General features: G+C 41.5%; 1 protein-coding gene and 4 non-coding genes across 6 annotated transcripts; 4 read left to right on the forward strand and 1 right to left on the reverse strand.

Moving 5' to 3' along the window:
• Positions 1–1,909: 1,909 nt before the first annotated feature.
• On the reverse strand, positions 1,910–17,547 carry LOC130166025 (E3 ubiquitin-protein ligase RBBP6-like). Of its 2 annotated transcripts, none has more exons than XM_056371294.1 (20): positions 16,375–17,547; positions 15,434–15,533; positions 15,165–15,204; positions 12,481–12,522; positions 12,248–12,336; positions 12,004–12,100; positions 11,720–11,862; positions 11,337–11,509; positions 10,851–10,954; positions 10,362–10,735; positions 10,185–10,248; positions 9,939–9,996; positions 9,787–9,841; positions 9,366–9,692; positions 9,090–9,185; positions 7,308–8,934; positions 6,009–6,643; positions 5,815–5,885; positions 5,603–5,684; positions 1,910–4,149 (listed from the first exon to the last, which is right to left on the reverse strand). In XM_056371294.1, the coding sequence occupies exons 1-20, from the start codon at positions 16,538–16,540 to the stop codon at positions 3,159–3,161; spliced, it is 5,334 nt and encodes a 1,777-aa protein (XP_056227269.1). In that variant the 5' UTR covers positions 16,541–17,547; the 3' UTR covers positions 1,910–3,158. The 2 variants fall into 2 exon arrangements, with proteins under 2 accessions (XP_056227269.1, XP_056227268.1); XM_056371293.1 differs by having other exon boundaries at positions 5,603–5,687.
• An 802-nt stretch (positions 17,548–18,349) lies between these two features.
• trnal-aag (transfer RNA leucine (anticodon AAG)) lies at positions 18,350–18,431 on the forward strand. Its single transcript has one exon. It is a non-coding gene; the product is annotated as a tRNA-Leu (tRNA).
• A 247-nt stretch (positions 18,432–18,678) lies between these two features.
• trnal-aag (transfer RNA leucine (anticodon AAG)) lies at positions 18,679–18,760 on the forward strand. The gene has a single exon. It is a non-coding gene; the product is annotated as a tRNA-Leu (tRNA).
• Positions 18,761–19,587: 827 nt separating this feature from the next.
• Positions 19,588–19,669, forward strand: trnal-aag (transfer RNA leucine (anticodon AAG)). The gene has a single exon. It is a non-coding gene; the product is annotated as a tRNA-Leu (tRNA).
• A 445-nt stretch (positions 19,670–20,114) lies between these two features.
• On the forward strand, positions 20,115–20,196 carry trnal-aag (transfer RNA leucine (anticodon AAG)). Its single transcript has one exon. It is a non-coding gene; the product is annotated as a tRNA-Leu (tRNA).
• Positions 20,197–20,679: the final 483 nt, after the last annotated feature.

The raw sequence follows: 20,679 nt of genomic DNA on the forward strand, positions 1-20,679 counted from the left end.
TTATTAGTTCGCGGAATCACAGAAATCTATCAGACAATACATTTCCACATCCTACTCTGATCTCTCTCTCTCTCTCACCTTTTTCTTCACCATTTTTGCAAGCATACGTGCACACTGGTCTATACAAATGTATAGGCAATCATGCACACATAGACAACATCTTCCCTCTGACGTTACACTTATGACAGAGGATAAGAGAGTTAGGCTGTGAGCCGGTCAGTGGAGAAGCATCTTTTCTGACAATCCGCAGAAGTGAAGTTGCTTAGCAACCTTTGGCCTTGATGACAGGAAATGATGTTATGCTTGTAAGACAAAACACAAGCAGACACACAAATACACAGGCAGATAACAGGTGCACACATGCGAGCACATGTGTGGACACGCAGACACACATGTGGATGTTGGATGAGATGAATAATGAGTTGTGATGATAATCTGGACAGGGGTTAAAACAACATATTAATCTTCTCTAATGGTTTCACTGATCTATATCCATTAGGGATGACCTTATATATATATATATATATATATATATATATATATATATATATATATATATATATATATATACATACACACAAACACACAGACACACAATGCATGGACTAAGCTGAGAATGTGCTTTTATGTACTGCTGTTTATGGAAAAATACATCTGCCGCTCTCCTCAGTGTTCCCTCAACCCGTCTATGAACCCATCTCCTGCCTTCAGCTTGTTTCCTCTGTGATTCACCAGTCACGCCATCCCTCCGACTGGGTACACACACTTACGGCATGCACACACAGACACACAAACACAAACACAATGAAGCTTATTGCTATGTGTTCTGGGAGCGAGAGAGTTAGTGGCATGTGGGGTCGTATTTTGAAACTGAAACATATGAGAGAAGATTTTTTATTGTTAATCTGTTTCCCTTCCGTGTTAAAAGTTGTAGGACTTACAGCGCCACGCAGTGTTCAGTCTGTGTCATTGCACGCGTTTCCTTCTGGGACGTTTTACTTTAATTATTCATGTTTGTAAAGAGATGAGCTGTCAAAGACCCTGAAACTCACCACTGTGTCTGAGAAACTGCTTTCGAGGACATACTCCATCCTCTCTGAAAAATCCAGTTATTTCCAAATATATCTGATCGCCCATGTGCTGCAGTACATCTTTGTTCTTTTATCACTTTTATGTGTGGTTCGTGTCTATAGCCTTGTCCCACACACACACACTTTGGGCTTCTTGTGGCAAATATCATCAGCAGCACATAATTAGCAATGTAAGAAGGTTTACTCATTATGTCCATGTTGCTTTAATTGCATTGAAAACCATTATTCAAATCAGACACATTTATTAAAAATAAGTACACTGAAAGCAATTTTATAAATACTTATATATTTTAGTTAGAACAATACCTGTGTCATGATAGACTGTTGCCGAGATGGGTTTAATCGTTACTTCATTATCACTCACGGCACTATAACCATTATTATGTGTAACATTGAAATAGCTTATAGCCACTGTTGTTTTAATGGGGGGCAGTTATGAGTGTGACAGTAAAATGTTTACCAGTTACATTTCAGATTAGTGTCAGACCGCTGGCAATTAGAAGTTGAGCATTTACAGTCTTCTATATTTGCATTAATTCAACTGTGTGTGTGTGCACTTATTCCCCACAGCTGAAAGTGACTGAGTTCAGAACACAGGAAGTATTCAGGATTAGTGTTACACTGCGTTTACATTTCAACAGGTATTATCTTTCAGTATCAATGTGTCTTTTATTACTGGTAACTTCTGGTGTCCAGTTCCATATGGGAAGTTGTAAGTACAAATAAATGTACCACTTTAAGGCCCAATGTTTCACACATTGCATACTGAGCTTCATTTGTGTGATCAGTTCAAACATTGATAAAACACAACTGAGACATTTTCATGAGGTCAAAACGTTTTAATTAAAAAAAATGGAACAACTTATTTGTAAGAACACTAGTCCCCCAATTTGTCTCATTTCTGTCACATTTCACTTTCACACCATCACACACATTCACTCGCTCACATGATACAGTTACTGCACCTTTGGAACAAAAACATGCTGACTGATTTGCCATCATTAAGAAACACATCCTAGTTTTATACAATCCAGTGTAGCATGAATGCGTTATGGTCTGCATCAACTTTAAAAGGAACATACTGGTAATTTTGCAAGTTTTAGTCCATTAATTACAATTAACTTACTGCTAACCATTTCCAAAGGGTTTCATAATCTTCCGGGCAGCTATTGGATTTAATTTCTGTGAAGTTTGGGAGGAAAATTGCTTAGATTGGTAATTTGTTCGAGAATGAAATGAAAATGAATGAATGAATGAAAGGAATTTCATTGCTTTAATTTAAATTTACATTAACTTAGACAAAAAGAAGAGCTGGCATAAACCAATGGCTGCCTAAAAATGAGATTATCAACACTGAAAATGGTTGGCTGTAACGGAAAGTATACAATTTGAAGTTAATGTGCTAAAACATGCAAATCTGCAAAACTGCTAGTGCAGTCCTTCAAAAAGAGCTTACAACAGCATAGCAATGAAGGTTATCCAGTATTTAAGCCTTGAACAGCACAGAGGGATGTGAGCAAAACAAACTGAGGAAAAATTATGTGAAGCAACAGTTCAACTCTATTTACAAATGAATCAGAGGCAGAGAAACAGCAATTCCTCCTCTACAAAGAAGCAATCACATCCCTGAGTACAGTTTGTTACTCCTATCATTTAGATTCACTGCTGTGTGATCAGTTATCATCAAGTCCTTTCTGGCCGGCTATTGATTGATCACAATAGTGTAGCACAGAATCACTCCTGGGGTTTTATTTTTCTTTTCTATTTGACCCAAACTCTCCACAGAGGTTCAACATTTAACTTAAAAGAAACCTCAGCAGCGCTCAAAACGCTGCAGCCCAGACACAACAAAGTACCGTGTAGGTTTGTAGAGCTGCAGGGATATGAAGTGTTCCATTAACAGCCCTCCATCAGTGTCATGGACAGTCAGAGACTCATTTCATTGTTCTCCTCAAGTGGCACATGGAGCAGCATGCCAGTGTTAGCCGATATTTCTAGATACATCATTGCCTCCTTACTAACAAAGAAGGCTACAGATTTTGGCCAGCAGGCTTATCTTAGCCTCTGTTAGCATGGAGCCTCCTCTTCTGCTTTGTCCGTCTTCTGCTCCTCTTCCTCTGCATCTTTGTCTTTGTTCTTTTTGTGTTTCTTTTTCTTGTGTTTGTGCTTATGCTCCTTGTGTTCTCCTTCTTTTTCCTGACCAGTGTGCTTCTTGTGCTTTTTGTGTTTTTTATGTTTCTTGTGTTTCTTCTTCTTCTTGTCTCCCATGGTGGTTGCCGTGTCGCTCTGGTTGCTCGGGGTGGGGCTGTGGGACTGTTGGCTGGGAGACAGACTAGGGCTGCCGCTTCTTCCTCTCTCCGTCTCCGAGCCCTCACCTTCGCTGTAGTCGGGGACGAAGGCGGCCTCGTCCGTCTCACGACCCAGGTCAGAGCACAAACGTTGTCTCCTTGGCTCTGGGCCACGACTCTCCTCTCGTCCTCCTCCACCTCTGCCTTCTGCTGATCTCTCCTCCTTCCCTGTGACTCCCCGCCCCTCCTCTCTTCCACCTCCTCCTCCTCCTCTCCCCTCCTCTCTGGCTGGAGCTCTCCCTTCTTCTCTTACCCCTCTTCCCTCCTCCCTCGCAATTTTCGTTTTGTTTGGTTTGTCAGAATTTGTCTGTGCCACCCTGCCACCCTTACCCTCTTCCCTTGGTGCTCTCCCTTTCCTGTCGTCCCTCACTACTCCTCTCCTCTCCTCCCTTATGGCATCCCGGCCTTCACTCCTGACAGGTTTAAGTGCGTCAGTCTGCCCGTCTCTGCCTCGGCTCCTCTGAGGCGGTGGTGAGGGCTCCTTGGGTGCACTAACTCCATTTTCCTGCCCCTCTTCGTCATCCTCTCTCTCCCACTTGGAGCGAGGGGGGGGCTGAATGAGTGGCTCCTCCCTGACCAGGCTGGGTGGTGGGCTGACACTTGGGCTGCGGTCACGGCTGTCCACAGGGCTACACGGAGGCAGCTCTGGCGGTTTAGAGGACACACTCTTTTGGTCTTTTTCTGAGTCCCGCTTTGTCTCCTGAGTTGACCTATGGTTGAGGAAAAAAGTTTATGGTGACTGTGGAACATGACTGGTTACGTACAATCAATCTTCTTCACACAACAAACAATAAGGCTCGGTATAGTTTGAAATATTTCAGTGCTCGTGCTGATATGATACCTCAGTTTTGCTACTAATACCATAATGATACCTTGCTTTGAGAAATATTAACATATTGCTAAAAAAAATGTTTTCCTTGGGCTGCAATTAACAATTACTTCACTTATCAATTAATCTGACGGGTTTTTTTTCTTGATTAATCATTTTATCTAAAAAATGTCAGAAAATCAGAGAAAAGGTTAAAAATAACCAAAACCCCAGGTGATATCTTTGAATTGCTTGTTTTTTTTTTTCAATCAATAGTCTAAAACCAAAAGATAAGGAAAGATCAACTCTCACAGTCACATCATACAAAGAAAAGCAGCAGATCCACACAACTAAAGAAGGTGGAACTAGGCAAACTTTGGCACTGATCAATTAATCATTTAAAATTATTGAACTGATAATCAAAATAGGTGCCAATTGATTTCATTAATTGTTCAGCTCTCTTTCTCTCATGTAACACAGGAAGCCCTAAGGGCCAAGGCAAAACTCATTCAGAACTACTGCCACAACAGAAATCGAATGTGAAGCCAAGGTGAAAAGCCAGCTGTCGTAGAAGGGGTGAGATGTGATATTTAAAAATGGGGATAACGGTGCACATTTTCAAATAGAGACATTTATAGTGATAAACTCAGTTGTTGACATGAAGAGTGCCAAAAATAGTTGTGTAACAAATGAAAAGACAGCTGAGAGATATTCATACCCTGGCTCATTTCTCACCTTCACACAGCTGGCAAAGCGCGGCATGAACTGGTTGCGAATGTTGGATCGTTGGTTTCGGAAAGTTACAGAAGTGATTGTACATGAGTCTCACCAATACGATGTCGGAAAGATGTGTGAGGATGCAGTTTTGGCAAATATTTAACCAGCTATTCTACCGGTATACTGTCCCCTTAAGCTTTCCTCAGATTATAAAGACACACTTCAAGAATTTGGAAAATGCACTTATGCAGTACATGAAAATATGGTTAGCATTTACAAAAAACTAAATGCTGAACTATTCCTTCTAAAACAGTCTAAACAGTAGCAGCTGCAGAGTTTAAAAACTGTTGCACTATTACAGCTAAACAGCTACAGAAAATAAATCGGACCCAAAGCTACTGTTGGTCCAAGCAACTCTACTTTATATGAACTTTGATTCTGTTATGATCCTGAAGGAAATTTGGTTTGCAGCAGGGGTTTAACAGAAAGATCACAAGAATGCACCAATGACAATGAACAACAAAACAGATCCAAAAACATCAAGGCAATGCACAATATATAATATTAAAAATATATGTCACATGTTAAAATGAAAAATAAAAAATGGTCTATTAGTAACACAGACACAACAGACTCACCTGGAGCTCACAGTGTGGCTTGTCAGAGCCTTTCGGCTGATCCTGGGTTTGCTCTTCACTACAGACCCCTCACCGTCTTTGACTGCTGGAACAAAAGGAGGGAGTAGTAGTGGAAACACAGGTTTAATCAATGCATAATTAGATGGCACAAGACAAAATCAAAGTTAGCATCTCTTCACACATGCATGCACTCATACAGTGATTCCAATTACCTTCTCTCTGAGCAGCAGCTGGTTTCTCTCCTGAGGGGACACTCCTCTCTGTTCTGTCCTTGGACACACTCCTGGGAAATAAGAGAATATAATTACACATATTACAACTGTGTTTACAGACAAAACCATGCTTTCTTTCAACCATGGAAATGGATGGTGGTTCGATAAGCAGGAGAGAAACTCAGGTCACCAACCTGTCAGATTTAGCAGCTCTATCTGACCCTTCACCTCTCTCCTTAGAGGACACGCTTGGTTTCTCCTGATGGTCTGGCGGTCTCCTGGTGATGGCTGATTTCTCGGCGATGGTCATTTTATCCAGACAGACTGACCTCCCTCCTGCACTGCCACCACTAGAGTTCCTTCGTTCTGTCCTCATTGACCTCTCTCCCTCGGCATCTCTCTCCGCTGTAACGGCTACTTTCTGTGAGCCTGACCCCGAGACCCTGTCCCTCTCTCTGTCAGAGCCCAGACTTCTGTCTCTGTCTCTTTCTCTATCTCTGTCTGATCCAGAAGCTCTGTCTCGCTCTCTGTCCGGTCCGGAGCTTCTGTCCTGTTCTCTGTCGGAGCCCTGCAGCCTCTCTCCAGCACTCCCTGGTCTCTCTCTGGAGACTCCCCTCTCAGCAGATGCAGACCGCTCCTTTCTTCCAGATCCTTCAGCTGTACTGCTGGGTCGGTCTTCTTCAGAGATGTTAGCAGCAGCTGATCGGTCCGAGCTGGACGTCGTCTTCTCAGGACCCGATGGTGGTCTGTCTGAGCCTGCTGTTTCAGTGCTGCCTTTTCTACCCAGATCTCTGTTCAACTTGATCCTCCTCTGGGTCAGTGGCTTCACCTGAAATTGGACAAAAACACATACGTTGAGGGCATTAAATCAGAAGCCATACTATTTAAGACAATCAACAGAAAATTATCCGACAGCAATTTTGAGAATTAACTATCAACAAAATACACTAAACATTCTCTGGTTCTAGCTTCTCAAATGTGAAGGTTTTCTGCTTTTAAGTAACTGACATGTAACTTATCTTTGGGTTTTGGACTGGATAAACGACACCATTTGACACCTATGTCACCTTAGACCAAGGGAAATTTAAATTTCATTCACTTTATATTATAAATATTATCATAAAATCAATCTCACAGAAACTATTATTTAAATCGATTGGAAAAATAAAATTAAACATTAATGAAAACCAGGGCTGCAACTAACATGTCATGTATCTATAAAATGGCAGAATATGGTGAAAAACACTCAAATCACAATTTCCTAAAGCACAAGCTGACATATTCATACAGAATGTTTTGTGTCCAATTTACAGCCATAAAAGAAGCCATATGAGAACCAAGCACCAGAACATTTCTCCTTAAAAATGACTTGATTTTGGCATCCAGAACCAATGGGAATAAAGAGATGACAATTAGAGATTCATCTGTATGAACTGATAAACACATCTGTAAAATCATTCCCTCCCAGAGAACTACTCGAGCAATAGACCCACCTGCAGGTCCATTAGAGGCCTGATGGATCCTCGCTCTGGGTCTCCCCGGCCCATTTCACGGCTCCCTGTTAGGGGAAGAAGACCAGGTCTGTCTGAAGAGGGTGGGAGTCTGTGGAGCGGGGGCTGGTGAGACATGTGCGAGTGGGAGATGACATCACCACCACCCCCTAACCCATCCATCCTCCTCTGCTTCCCAGGAGGAGGTCCAAGTAAAGAGCGGCCTTCGTCTCCCATCCTCCTCCGACTGTCCCCTGGGGAGGGAGGTCGATGGAGGAGTTGTAATCCGTGTTGATGGGGGATGGGAAGGAGTCCACCGCTCAATGGGAGATCTCTCCTACCCCGAATGTCGTGGCTGGGTCGAGGGCCATCATGAAGAGAGGGGTGAGGTAGAGGCAGGCTCTGGGGCAGTGGAGGAGTCTTAAGCAGGGCAGGCCTCGGTGTAGAGCTTTTACTTTTTTCCTTTTTAGGGGCTGTCGAGTTGAAAGTATCTTCTGGCTTGGCTTTAATGGTCTTTAATGGTTTAGCAACAGAGGACGAGGAGGATGAGGAGTCTCTCTTTTTGATCACCACTCCTTCTCCACCAGTCTTTTTCTTCAACTTTTCACTCTTTACCTTCACAGCCTCTGTCTTCACTTTAGCCTTTACCTTCTGACCTTTCTCTTTCTTGGTCTTATCACACTGAGTCTTTGATGGGACCTTGGTTGAGGGTTTAACAGGTGCTGCAGTGCTTTTAGAAGCTGGAGCTTTAGTGGTTGTAGTGCCAGATGGAGTCTTTGAGGAGATTGGAGGCGTTTTAGCAAGTGAAGGGATTTCATCCATTGGTTCATCTCTGACGGGAGTAGCATCACCTCTGTCCACTGACTGATGTGATGGTTCTGGTTCATCTCCAGTCTTCTTCTTATTTTTCAATTTCTTTGTCTTCTGGACTTTAGTACTCGACTTGGTCCCTGATGAGGAAGAGGATGGAGGATGGTGAGGGGGAGCACCTCTCTCTTCTTTCCCTCTTCTTCCTCTCCCCTGGGGTGAGTAATCTCTGGATAATGGGGACATTCTGTCCCTCTCCCTGTCTCTGCTTCCGCGGCCTCTGTGATGCAGTGAAGGATGTTGGTTGTCATAGTCTTTGTAGTATTTGTTGTACCAGTCCGCGTACTCCTTTTCCCACTGTCGATATCGTTCTCTCTCCCAGCGCTCATGGCCTCCAGGACTTGGTGCCTTCATTTCATATGGTGCAATCTCCCGAGGAGGTGGCTTCCGTCCACCGGGGCTGCGGCTCCTGTAGCCACCCGGGGAGCGAGATCGTGACCTGGACCTATAGGGTCCTGCTCCTTCTGCTCCCTCCCAGCCTCCAGGCCGATAGGAGGGAGGAGACCGCGGTGAACCGGAGCGCCGATACCCGTAAGACCTTGAGCGGGAGCGGGACCTTGAACGTGAGCGCCCGTAACTGCGTCCATTGCGTCTGGAATAAGGGGAGCGGGGATAAGACCGGCCATGGGAGCGTGAACGGGAGCGGGATCGACTGGGGGAATAAGAATAAGACCTAGACCTTGATCTTGATCTCGACCTTGATCTCGATCTAGAGCGAGTGTAAGGAGAGCGGCTGAATGGAGACCGACTGTATGACCGGGACCTAGAAAAAGAAATGGTGGAAAAGAACAGAAAGAAACAAAGAGAGAAAAGAAAGGAGATTATGTAAAAAACGGACCAAATGGCTTGAAGGATTATGCATATGTAATTACTGTAAGAACTAAAACCAATTTTGATATGTCATCTTAATGAAGTTACCTGGAATAAGACGGCCTTCGCCTCTTTGGTGGATTTCTGTACTTCATAAGCTCTTTGTGGAAGTCTTGGGTAAATTCATCCAGTTTGGATGTAACTCTGTGGATACAAAGACAAGAACACTGAAACTTTCAAAAGTACTCCAAGAGTTTTCCTCTTACTGAGTTGATAATCCCAACTGTGGGTGGTGTTAGGAATATTCTATGTGTAAATTCCACATAAGCAATCAGTAGCTGCCATAGCTTTTTGAACAACCAAAAACAAAGAAAAGCCACTCACTTGTCAGGTCGGTGCCGCGGTCTGTAGAAATCGTCCTTAGACAGGGGGGGCTGAGATAGGGAGGGTGCAAGGTGTGCTAGAGGGGGCTGGGTACCAGGGGGAACCCAGGGAGGGTTGAGCCCCGGTGGTCCAGGGGCATAAATAGGCTGGGGCTGGTAACCGATGGCAGGGGGAGCGATGAGGCCGGGGCCAGAGGTGTACGGAGGGGGGTAGGGCTGTGGTGGGGGCGGGTACAGGGATGGAGATGGGTATACTGGAGGAACAGGGGCAGGGGGTGGAGCTGTCTGGAGGTGAGGCGGGGGGTGTTCTCCTCTACTTCTGTAAGACCTGGTACAAAGAGAGGGACACCAAGCATTGTGAGGCCGATATAATAGAATACAAACTTTTAAATCGATCAGATACTCCCATAGACGGTTCTTACCTCTCCCAGTGTCTGCCTCCCCCTCTGTGCGAGTGGTGGGGGCGTGACTGGTGACCTAATAGAGCAGAGAGACAGTCTGTTAGCTGCTGAAAGTCTTTCCTTCAAGCTCACTTAAGCTCCTTAAATGATCTAAATTGAATTGAACCTCTTACCTGATGGATGAGGTGGCCTTGCGGGTGGCGGATGGCCAATAACAGTGACATGGTAGCCCTGTGGAAGAAACCACAGTGACAAACATATAGTTACCTCAAAGAGAATTAGATGCTTGTGGTTCAGAGATATGCGGTTATGTGGTAAGGAAGGGTTCGAGCCTGTAAAGTTTACAATAATAATAATAATAATAATAATAATAGATATCAAAGAAGTACACCATTATCAGGTGATCAAGTTGGACTCACCTGTGATCCACTTTCTGAGGTACCTGATGAGCCTGGAGTCACAGTAGGTTCTGGATCTGTCTCACTAAAACAAACAAGACACATTATGACTAGTAGAAATGGCTCTTCGCTTTTAAACATCACTTTTTGAGTATGTGGTTTCATGTAGGTGTATATACTTTCTTAGTCTAAACCTACCCAGGTGGGGGTGGTTCACCCTGGCTGGTGGAGTGCATAGGAGAATGATGGTCAACAACAAGTGCAGGGGCTGGTGAAGCATCTTGACCTTCGACAGCAGCAGCATGAGGAGGAGTAGGAGCAGAAGTAGTAGTAGTAGTAGTAGTAGTAGTAGCAGAAGCCGGTGCAGGTGCAGGGGGCTGGACCTGTGCTTGAGGGGCAGTGGTGGGTACGCTTGTAGAGGGAGGGTGAGTGACACTGGGCAGCAGTGGGTCCTGCTGTCTCGAGTGAAGAGGCCTGGCCAACTGAGGGCGCGGTGGTGGCAGGGCTGCATGTTGGAGCTGCTTGCGTGCATGTTTGGTGTATCCTGTTTCATTCTTGAAGTTGTTCACAGCCTACAGGACAATAAACAGATGATAAATTATATAAAAAGACATTATATTTTAATTTTGCTTTGAGTTCAAGTAAAATAAACCAAATAATACATCAAAATGGTTTAAAAGTGGTTACCTGTCGCAGAAATTTGTTGGCAATAAGATTATCAGGTGAAACGTCTGACTGTTTGCATGTGAAGCAGATGTGCTCCTCTGAGTCCAACAAGGCAGTCCTGATACCTGAAAGAAACAGTACTCAATTAGTTGAAAGCAATCTTTCATTTGACCAACAAATAAACAATAACTTTAACTTTACATTTCTAATGAAAAGATGAACTTCCCCTCAATCTGTCTAGTCTACATATTTCTAAGTACATCATGTCCAATTCATTGTTAAAACAATAACTTTTCTTTTGAAGCTCAAGATGCTTCAAAGGCGCATTGTCAAAATTATAACTTATGACAATCAAATGGCTTGAAATCATACCAATACACTGTGAAACAAAAGGACAAGAGAATTTTTAGCCCATCAAAAATGAGTCTGAACAAATGTAGCATTGCCTGGGACCTTTGCACATTGAAATTTTTATTACTAAGTAACTAATCTCAAGTAACAACTCACAATCATCGCAGTAACTGTTTCCACAGCAGGGTATAACTACAGCGTCTGTCATCAGGTCATTGCAGATTGGACACAGGAGTTCGTCAGGGATTGGGTCTGAATCGTCCTCAGATGATGACTGGTCATGTGGAACAAACGGAGGGCGCTCCTTCTTTCCTTGTGCATACGCTTCCCTGTATTAACATATTTAGTTTTTTAATTCTGAGGGCTTTGTTACAAGCAAAAAGAAAGCAACTGCAATAACCTTTTCTGTTTATAATGACTTACTGAAGAGGACATGGACATAAAATGGGTTATGACAAATTAAAATATGATCCTACTTAATTAACTATATAAGTATACTAAATAGTGTGTATTTGTGGGCATCCTTGATTGACACGTACGCATCTATTGCAGGTATTGCATATTCTCCGGTGCTGGTTAACATGGCTCCTTTGGTGCCTGGCTCTGCTTTCACCATGAAACTCTGAGGAATGCCCTTGCTAATCCTTACTGGCTTAGGACCCTCCACACTCTTATCCTGGACCTAAAGCAAAACAAAATGACAGACATAATGATCATCACGATTCGAAAACCTATAGTCAGTACTTTCGTAGGGATTACACTCCAATGTAGGGAAAAATTAACTTGGTAGACGATTAAAATTAAAATGGCACATGATAATTACCATCAGCATGGGGCATTGTCGAATGTAGTGACCAGCCTTTCCACAACGAAAGCAGGTATAGTGAGCAGGTGGAGGTCCAACTGCCTTCTTGGAGTAACTACAGAGACAAGTAGAGTTTATGTTTTAAAACTATCTACAGCTAGTGAATGTTGTTCAGTACTGATTCGCGATTTAAAACATTGAACAAAAAAATCTGAATTAAATCAAGCACAAGAGGAAAGTGTGTGCACGTGTGTGTACTAACTGTATTGGGTCATATTCATGGTTGGACTGAGACATCATGGCTTTAATCTTGTCCTCTTCTGATGCATTTGCGTCCACCAGGTTAGCAGTCTACAACACGTAACAAAGAGAGGAGCAAAAATAGAAAAGTAAGACATGAGCTCAAGAAGAAAACTCAAGGGGAAAAAAAGGACATTTGTATTCAACTTAGGAAATATATTCTTCAAGTACAACCTGCATGTACAGAAACATTACCTTGGCGAGTTGGGCGAGTGACATAGAAGGAGAAGAATCAGTCTGCAGGAGAATCAGAGTACAGATATAAAAGGTGTTAACACAATATCTAATTGACATACATCGGAAGAGCCCAGATAGTTCCCCACCAAATCTGTGTCCAGTCCCCTACAGTCTCCATCTAAGTCTTTGCACTAAAATCAAGGCCTCCGTCGAGCACTCAAAGCGCATGAAATAATGCAAGTACGACAGTGAGCATTTACATCTAGACATGATTACTACGCTCCTGCACAAACTTCATCCCTCTAATGAGTTGTGACATGATCTGGAAAAAGTTAATGCCGTCAAAGGCTCATCTACAGCTGTGTCTATTAACAGCTGCTTACATGGAAAAAATCTTAACTGCTGGAGGAATAAATTTAGAAATTACCCAAATATAGGAAAGTAATCAACAAAATAGGAATAAATTAAGTAATTTTTAAACAAAGTTTTATCTCCATTAAGTAACCCTACTTTTTAAAACCTGTATTCATGCCGTAAGTAACGTCTTTTCCCATGGCAGGCGATATAAAAGGATTAAGATTTACTGTTACAAACTCGTTCTAAAAATTCGAAATAAAAACACATTTATGACTGAATGGAAATCCTTAAGAGCTTCACACCACTTAACTGCATAAAAATTATGTTGCATTAACATTTAACAAGTAAAGCAAAGTCTTACTGTGACTACTCTTCCATATATACACAAGTCTAGACCTGCTGATATTCTGAGCCTATAACCTCCTACAATGGTAATGTACAAGAGCATCAAAGCTTTCTTGCTATTTGGGCTTCGTCAGCAAGTCAAAATGTTCGCTACTGGCACATCCCTCTATAGAGATCCTACAGCTTCTCCCGCTATGAAGGGAGAGGGCGATTTTCTCAAAGGAATACTTGACATTTAATTTTAGCATGCAGTTTCCTTTTGCCATTTTTGCACTGTCTTGTCGAAAGAGGTTGTCATGACTGTTTGAAACTCATCAAATCAGTTTAAGACTGCTTTCTGTAAACTAATGAGCTAGCAAAGAGTGATGCTAAGCAGTTTCAATAAAAAATATGCAAACACATCAAAGTGTCAAATATATAAAGCTGATACTGCACAAATGTAGAGATATTACTTTAAAATATGCCAGTTGAAAAAAAAAGAACTAACAAGAGCTGTCAAGTATTCCTTCAAATTGTTCCCTGAAACAGCCAATACACCACTACAGAGTGAAGGGTGAAAGAAAGGGATGTCTCTAATGCAGGTCAGGAGACAATGAACCACGAGAATCACGTGTCACGCACGCACAAAGAAGAAAAAGGTCATATTTTACAACAAAGAGGCTGCTCTGCCTACTTCTGGTGAAAAATATCTTAAAAGTAAATAAACAAGCGGGCAGGGCGGGTTGTCCATCATGATATGCAGGGCTCTGAGGAAAGACTGGGTATTGCAGAATGCTGTGGAGGGAACACACAGGGATCTGGTGCAAGCGGTTCTGACACTGAACCACTGAACAACTTTATTGACAGGTTCTGCAGCTTACAGCTTACAGGACACACTACACCAGTATACTTCTCACTGCAGCAACCATGGAAGGCCTCAAAAGATTGACAAGATGTTAACTTTACTGATGTGTCATTGTACTTTGTGATCATGTCACAGCATTATGTCAGTGACCAAGTCACAGCATCTCACTTATTAAAACTAGCTTCTTACTGATGCCCCAAAGCAAAGTTGTAACAATACACTTTGAACTAGTACCTGCTTTTTATCAAAACAGACACTTAAGAATCTGAATTAATTCAAAGCATTTAACTCAGTAGGATGAAATCTGTGAGCCTTTAAGGTTTAAGGGTTATGCGCAGTCCATACGTAAAGCAGAATAGAACATCTTCAGGGTGAAATTGTACAAGACAAAACAAATGACATTGGTAAATGTTATTGCACAACAGATTTGAGTATATTAAAGTTTAGCAGGGTAAGCTTTCAAAATAAAAATCACTGGCGAGTCTCTTCCACCCACACAAACTTAGTCTTGTAATTGTAATCAAAGTTAATTACAATCAATCCCAGCCACACTTTACTTCACTGGGTTCTTAAACCACATAATAAAAATATTTTCACAGAAAATAAAATGACAATGAATTATCAATACAAAAATACCATGTTTTCCTTTTACAAACCCCTTTAGAATACATTTGCCTGGCCTGAAGCAGGCTACAAAACCATTTCATTATGAAATACAGTCATTAACAGTTTAAATGATTTCTCAATTATAAAGTGGCAACAGTTCAACAATTGGTCAGTTCAGAGCATTCAAAAACAATGGTGGCTAGTCTGTTGTTTCTCTTATCAACCTCATCTCATTCAGCCACAATTTAAAACTTTAATCTGCTAGTTTCAAAACAGAAACAGAAAACCAGGTTTGTTATAGAGAGAAACAACAAACTACTTTAACTGTGGTGACTCCAGGAAACCCTCCCCAAAAAAGACATCATATAACATATAGAGGTTGAGATCTCAACACAAATGTAGCCAACACACGGTGAACAGAAGATACACAGAGCTTGATCATTGTTGACAGAATGTTTTCAAGAAAGGTGACTAAAGCCAGAAAGAGGGGGAGAGAGTGATAGGTGAGAGGAGGAAGAGAGAGTGTTGTTTTTGGGTTTGTTTTACATACGGGTCTAGACGATCCCACCACAGCTGTGTCAGAACGATCTCTGCAGAAACAAACACGGGGTGGAAAGAAACAATCAGTTAACATAACTTGGCAGTCAACTGTCCTCACCAAGGACAGGATCAAGTTTTCAACTATAGCTGTCAACTAGACCTTTGATCTACATATCAAAGAAAACTATAGGAATTGTAATGTAAACTAATAATTCAAAACTGTAAATGATTAGTAACTGTACTGCTCAATAATGATTTCAGTGATAACATTATACATACACAATGAACGTCCTGCCAGCAGGTTTTACTCCACCAATTGGAGTTCGGCGGACAATCACGGACGAGTGTTTCGGGATGTGGGCTTCATCATCTGTGTATTCTACAAAACACAAGATTAAAATCAACAGAGGTGAAACAAATACATAACACAATGACACCTAAACAATATTGCCAACATCCATTCAGTAAAATACATGGCATCTATGGACCTTAGGTTCTTCAACTCCAAACCAGGAGTTGTGGGTGGGTTAATGACAACTCACATTTTCAAGTAAAGCTGTGAAAACACAGCAGTACAGATAAGATCATTTGAACTGGATGATAAACCCCCCAACCTCTGACATTCAGAATTATATAAGTAGAGATGTTACTAATGATTATTTTCATTATTAATTAAACTGCTCATTATTTTTTCAGTTAATCGATTGTATATATAAGAGATGTATGACAGAGATAAACAGGAAAAATATTTGCACAGCTAGAATCAGAATAAGTGGCAATATTTCAGTATTTATGCTTGAAAAAAGACTGAAATGATAATCAAATGTAATAGTTGCTCATTCTTGTTATGTCAATCGACTAATCTCCTAACCCCATCTAAAAAACAAATAATGTAGAAAACAATTCATAGATCATTAATAGTTACAATAGTCCTTAATTGCAGCCCCTTGGATGTGACCACAATAAATATGAAATGTATATGTATGTATGTATGTATGTATGTATGTATGTGTATATATATATATATATATATATATATATATATATATATATATATATATGTGTGTGTTCTAACCCATTTTCCAGACTCAGATATGGTGATCAAATCTAAAGGAGGCGAAATGTAGACGAAAAAGTCTGTCTATCCTTTATTGATATCCTCAAAAATAATGGATGACATGTGTGTCACACATTTTGTAATGTGTCAGATGGTAACATACCTTCTCGAGTCTGCGCGTTGGTAATCTGCAGGTCGCAGTCTGTGGCCTTGAGGCGCTCACGGGCCATGATCTGCCTTTTAAGCTCGTTGAGAGTGATATGCAGCCCATCGAAAGTGACTGTGTTGTAGTCCAGTTTGGAAGAAAACTTATAGTGAACACACGACATTTTTACAGGTCTAAGCAGTTTAGTCAATCAAGCACAAGGAAAAAACAAAAAACACAGGCCTGGTATGGTAACAAAATAAAACAGCGTCAACACTGAACACAGGAGGCTAAATCTGGTGACTTTAATAGGTAAACCTTGTTTATATGCGCTGAAACACTGTGGACAAAGAAAGGGCTAAAATGGGGAAGGGTTCAGCTCGCAGATGGCGACAGAGTCCTTGTTATTGCCAAAGAAAAATAATCGAGGTGTGAGGCCAGAGCGCCATTGAGCAGCGCAGTTTGCCTCGTAAGTTCTTTAAAGTCCGATAAAACACAACAGGATGCCACGAAATCCAAGGGAGTCCATGAAGCACAGTGTAAATCTTTTCTTACATGGATGTAAAAGAGGGCAAGTCCGTTGTGAATTGTCCTTAGTGGAAAGCCCGGGCCGCCGCGCTGCAAGCCGCTAGTGAAGCTAACAGCGGGCCTGGGATTCCCTCAACATCAGTCCTTGTGGTAATATTTGGCCTTTCTGAAAGAGTCCTTATTTTTCCAAGTCACAACAAACACTACCGAACCACCACAAAGTCCACAAAACTGTGTGAAAGCTTCCGCAACGAGTTCACAAGATATACCGAAGTTAGACCTCAAAAATAATAGTTTTGTAAACGTAATCTACCGTATAAATGTCAGACTGGCGAGTTAGCTAATGCCAAGGCTAACATGCTACACCTCGAGATTAGCTAACGCTCCCTCTCCGTTAACAAGAGCCAACGGCCACTGCTCAACATTGCTACGCTAACAATGCTAGCCAAGTTAGCTGTCGAATAATCTAACAAAATCCACAAGTTACGCAGTCAAAACGCAAAGGTTCCTCTTCGGTCGAGGTCCTTTTCCACTGTGAAAGTGTAAAGTTGTGTGTCCGGATTATTCTTCAAGTTAAATCCATAAAATCCTTCTCGGTGATCCAAGCTGCTCGTCCCCTCGCTGTTTCATCAAAATGGCGCAGGACGGAACCGGATGTATCCAGGGTTCTTCCAAAGAGTAAACATGAAAACAAGAAGCCTGTCTTCGCTCTTCTTCAAAATGGAAGCCCTACTTCCATCAGAACAAGAACAACACTTGGTGTGTCCCCCCCAGCTTCCCACTTTATATTATCATTTCAGATTTTCTACACTTTTTGAGCACTATAAACACTATAAAATATACAAATATTGTAAGAATCCCAAAACCATGAATATATGTAAGCAAGTGTAAATTTACATTATACATTTTTGCAACAAAGTATTATAAACATTTAGGCAATTAAAAATCTCCATGGTAAGTAAAACTGCTGCATTTACATGGACATGAAATCTAATAACTATGTGCAAACATGAGATGTTGCTTGTAAAAAATTAAATTAAATAAAACTCTGAAAACAAATTATCACCCCACTCTCAATCACAATCATTTGAAATTTAGGCAGTAATGTTGCTGGCAGAACACCTGACCTCAACCCTAGATTGTTTGAGCTCCAGACCATTGCAACTTCTAGAAAGCCCCCTGTGCTAACCTTGGTGTTGGTGTTAGCAGGGCAAGGCTTTCGTGAACTATCTTGTTTTCCTGGTGTTCTTTGGCTCTTCGATTGCGTTGTCAAGGAGCCCTGTTGTACCTTCAGGGTCGTCATCTGTGATAAAAGGCGAATAAAACGGAAAATGTAATAGTTATTTGGCATAAAACACTGTTTTCACATTCACCTCTCGTGAATATAACTCATATTTCCCAAATGAAGGAGACTCCACACTGCACATGTATCGACAATAACAAGTACTTTAACCAAAAGGCCAACGGTAGCGTGGCCGAGCGGTCTAAGGCGCTGGATTAAGGCTCCAGTCTCTTCGGAGGCGTGGGTTCGAATCCCACCGCTGCCAGGATTTTGTCAAGAATCATGCTATAACAATATCGTAAACCATATTACGTGCTGAATATATGATTGAAACTGTAACTACAACTGTAAAATTATCGTGCTCTCAGTAGACGTTGAAAATTGTAGAAAACTTTGTATGATCAATATAGAAAATCTGACCATTTCCATCATTTCATTTATTTCTTATGTCAAATCCCTTCAACTCTCCATATAAACCAATTGAATTTAATGGTCTTTTTCTAAAGGTCAGCGGTAGCGTGGCCGAGCGGTCTAAGGCGCTGGATTAAGGCTCCAGTCTCTTCGGAGGCGTGGGTTCGAATCCCACCGCTGCCAGGTTTTTATCATGTAAATTCCCATAATACAAACACTACCATGCTGCTAAATACATTGACATGAGTGAAAGTGGGTCGGGGTAGGTTTGGGCTTGTACCATGCTGTTGACAAAAGCCATTGTGGAACAGGGTTTAAATGGGCGTATTGAAAAAGTATAATGCAACTATGGTATATGATGGGAATTATCTTGGGTGTTAAAAGGGACAAAGGATGATCTGCAGTTCACCTCAGGTCTTAGCAGCATTTTAGTGTTTTCAGATCATTGGTTTTACGGCCTGACCAACTTTACTGTATTTGCGATACAAAACAATACAATATCAACCCCATTTCCAGATGCAGCAGGCAGCTGCTTTGTTAAAAAAAAAAAGCTGTGATAACTCTACTGTACACTACCTGCCCATAACCAAATGAAATAATCATGGTGAAGCATTTAGCTAAAGATCCAAATATTTCCCTCACATATTGGTGGAGACCAAGATTTATGGATTTAGGAGATGAGTGAGAGATGATTGTGCTGCCTCCAAATTGCAAAAGATTCTTAGTATCAAGTAGTTTTGAACATTAGGTTTTTCATTTCTATGAGCCCAATTTTTTCATCAGCTTTTTGCTATTTTGACAGAAATTGGCCTGCATAATGACAATATGCTGATTTAGTATGTGTCAAGTGCACGTTACTATTTAATAAATATTTATTCACTTATTGACTCAATGAATAAATCAATCAACTGATGCAGTTTAATGCTTAACATAGCCAACCTTCAATCCGAATCTATATGGAAATCATACTGTATTTCTGATGAATATAATTTCCAGGAACTTCATTATAAGGTAGCGTGGCCGAGCGGTCTAAGGCGCTGGATTAAGGCTCCAGTCTCTTCGGGGGCGTGGGTTCGAATCCCACCGCTGCCAGGGTTTTATCAAGTAAATCTCAGAAACTATAACAATCACTAAAGTCAACTCACTTGAAATTACATGTGTGATTAATATAGTTCATACTTAGGTTGTGAGTGGAGATGGGTTGTCTTTGAAACTACAATGATGGGTTTGTTGTGTCATATATTCAAAGAACATAAAATACATTCTTAGTGTCTATTAAATTTGTTGTAAAGGTTTTCCACACTTTCCATTATTTCTATAATTTTGGCTTCCATGTTAACAATAGGTGCCAATTTAGCACATACCAACTGTACATTCAAGAATATTCATTCACTTATTGAGTCAATGAATAAATCAATCAACTGATGCAGCCACAATGCAAAGCATTACTAACTATCATCCTAAATTTATATATACATTATACAGTGTGTCCCTTTAATGTCAGTCTCCCACATAAAAACTTTAGATGTTTTATACAGGTAGCGTGGCCGAGCGGTCTAAGGCGCTGGATTAAGGCTCCAGTCTCTTCGGGGGCGTGGGTTCGAATCCCACCGCTGCCAGAGTTTTCTCATGTATATCTCTGAACACAAGCAGAACACACAGACTTCCAAAAGAAGAGAAAACAGAGAGAACCCATTCCACCCAATGCTAACTGAAGTGAAGTGGACTGAACCCCTTCACCATCTTCTAATGATCCATCATGATAATGCTCTATGCCACAAGGCAAAATTGTTAGTTTTCATGAACTTGACGATGAGTTCATGGATGAGATGTACTTCAGTGTCCTCACCTGATCTGAATCCAATAGCACAACTGCCTTGAATGTTTGCCTGAATCATGCCGCCGCCATGGTAACCCATCAAGTTTCCTAGTCCGCCTGCTGTTCCGCTGCCATTGTCTCTAACACAGCTAACTCATGCATGTTCACACACGAGGGCCTTAATGTTTTTGCAGTACAGGGGCATCCATTAATTTTGATAAATTGTTTGTGCCTGTTTATATATTTGCACTATGCTTGGACATTTGCTTCTGTGCCCACTTAT

Source organism: Seriola aureovittata, chromosome 3, assembly GCF_021018895.1.
Source record: "Seriola aureovittata isolate HTS-2021-v1 ecotype China chromosome 3, ASM2101889v1, whole genome shotgun sequence".
In the NCBI taxonomy this organism is placed as follows: domain Eukaryota; kingdom Metazoa; phylum Chordata; class Actinopteri; order Carangiformes; family Carangidae; genus Seriola; species Seriola aureovittata.

Excerpts from the sequence above, each read along its gene's own strand:
- LOC130166025 (XM_056371293.1), bottom strand. The coding sequence starts at position 16,540 with ATGTCGTGTGTTCACTATAAGTTTTCTTCCAAACTGGACTACAACACA. Across the intron at positions 8,935-9,089 it reads CGAAGGCCGTCTTATTCCAG|GTCCCGGTCATACAGTCGGT; the intron begins GTAACTTCATTA and ends TTCTTTTTCTAG. Across the intron at positions 6,644-7,307 it reads GGCCTCTAATGGACCTGCAG|GTGAAGCCACTGACCCAGAG; the intron begins GTGGGTCTATTG and ends GTCCAATTTCAG.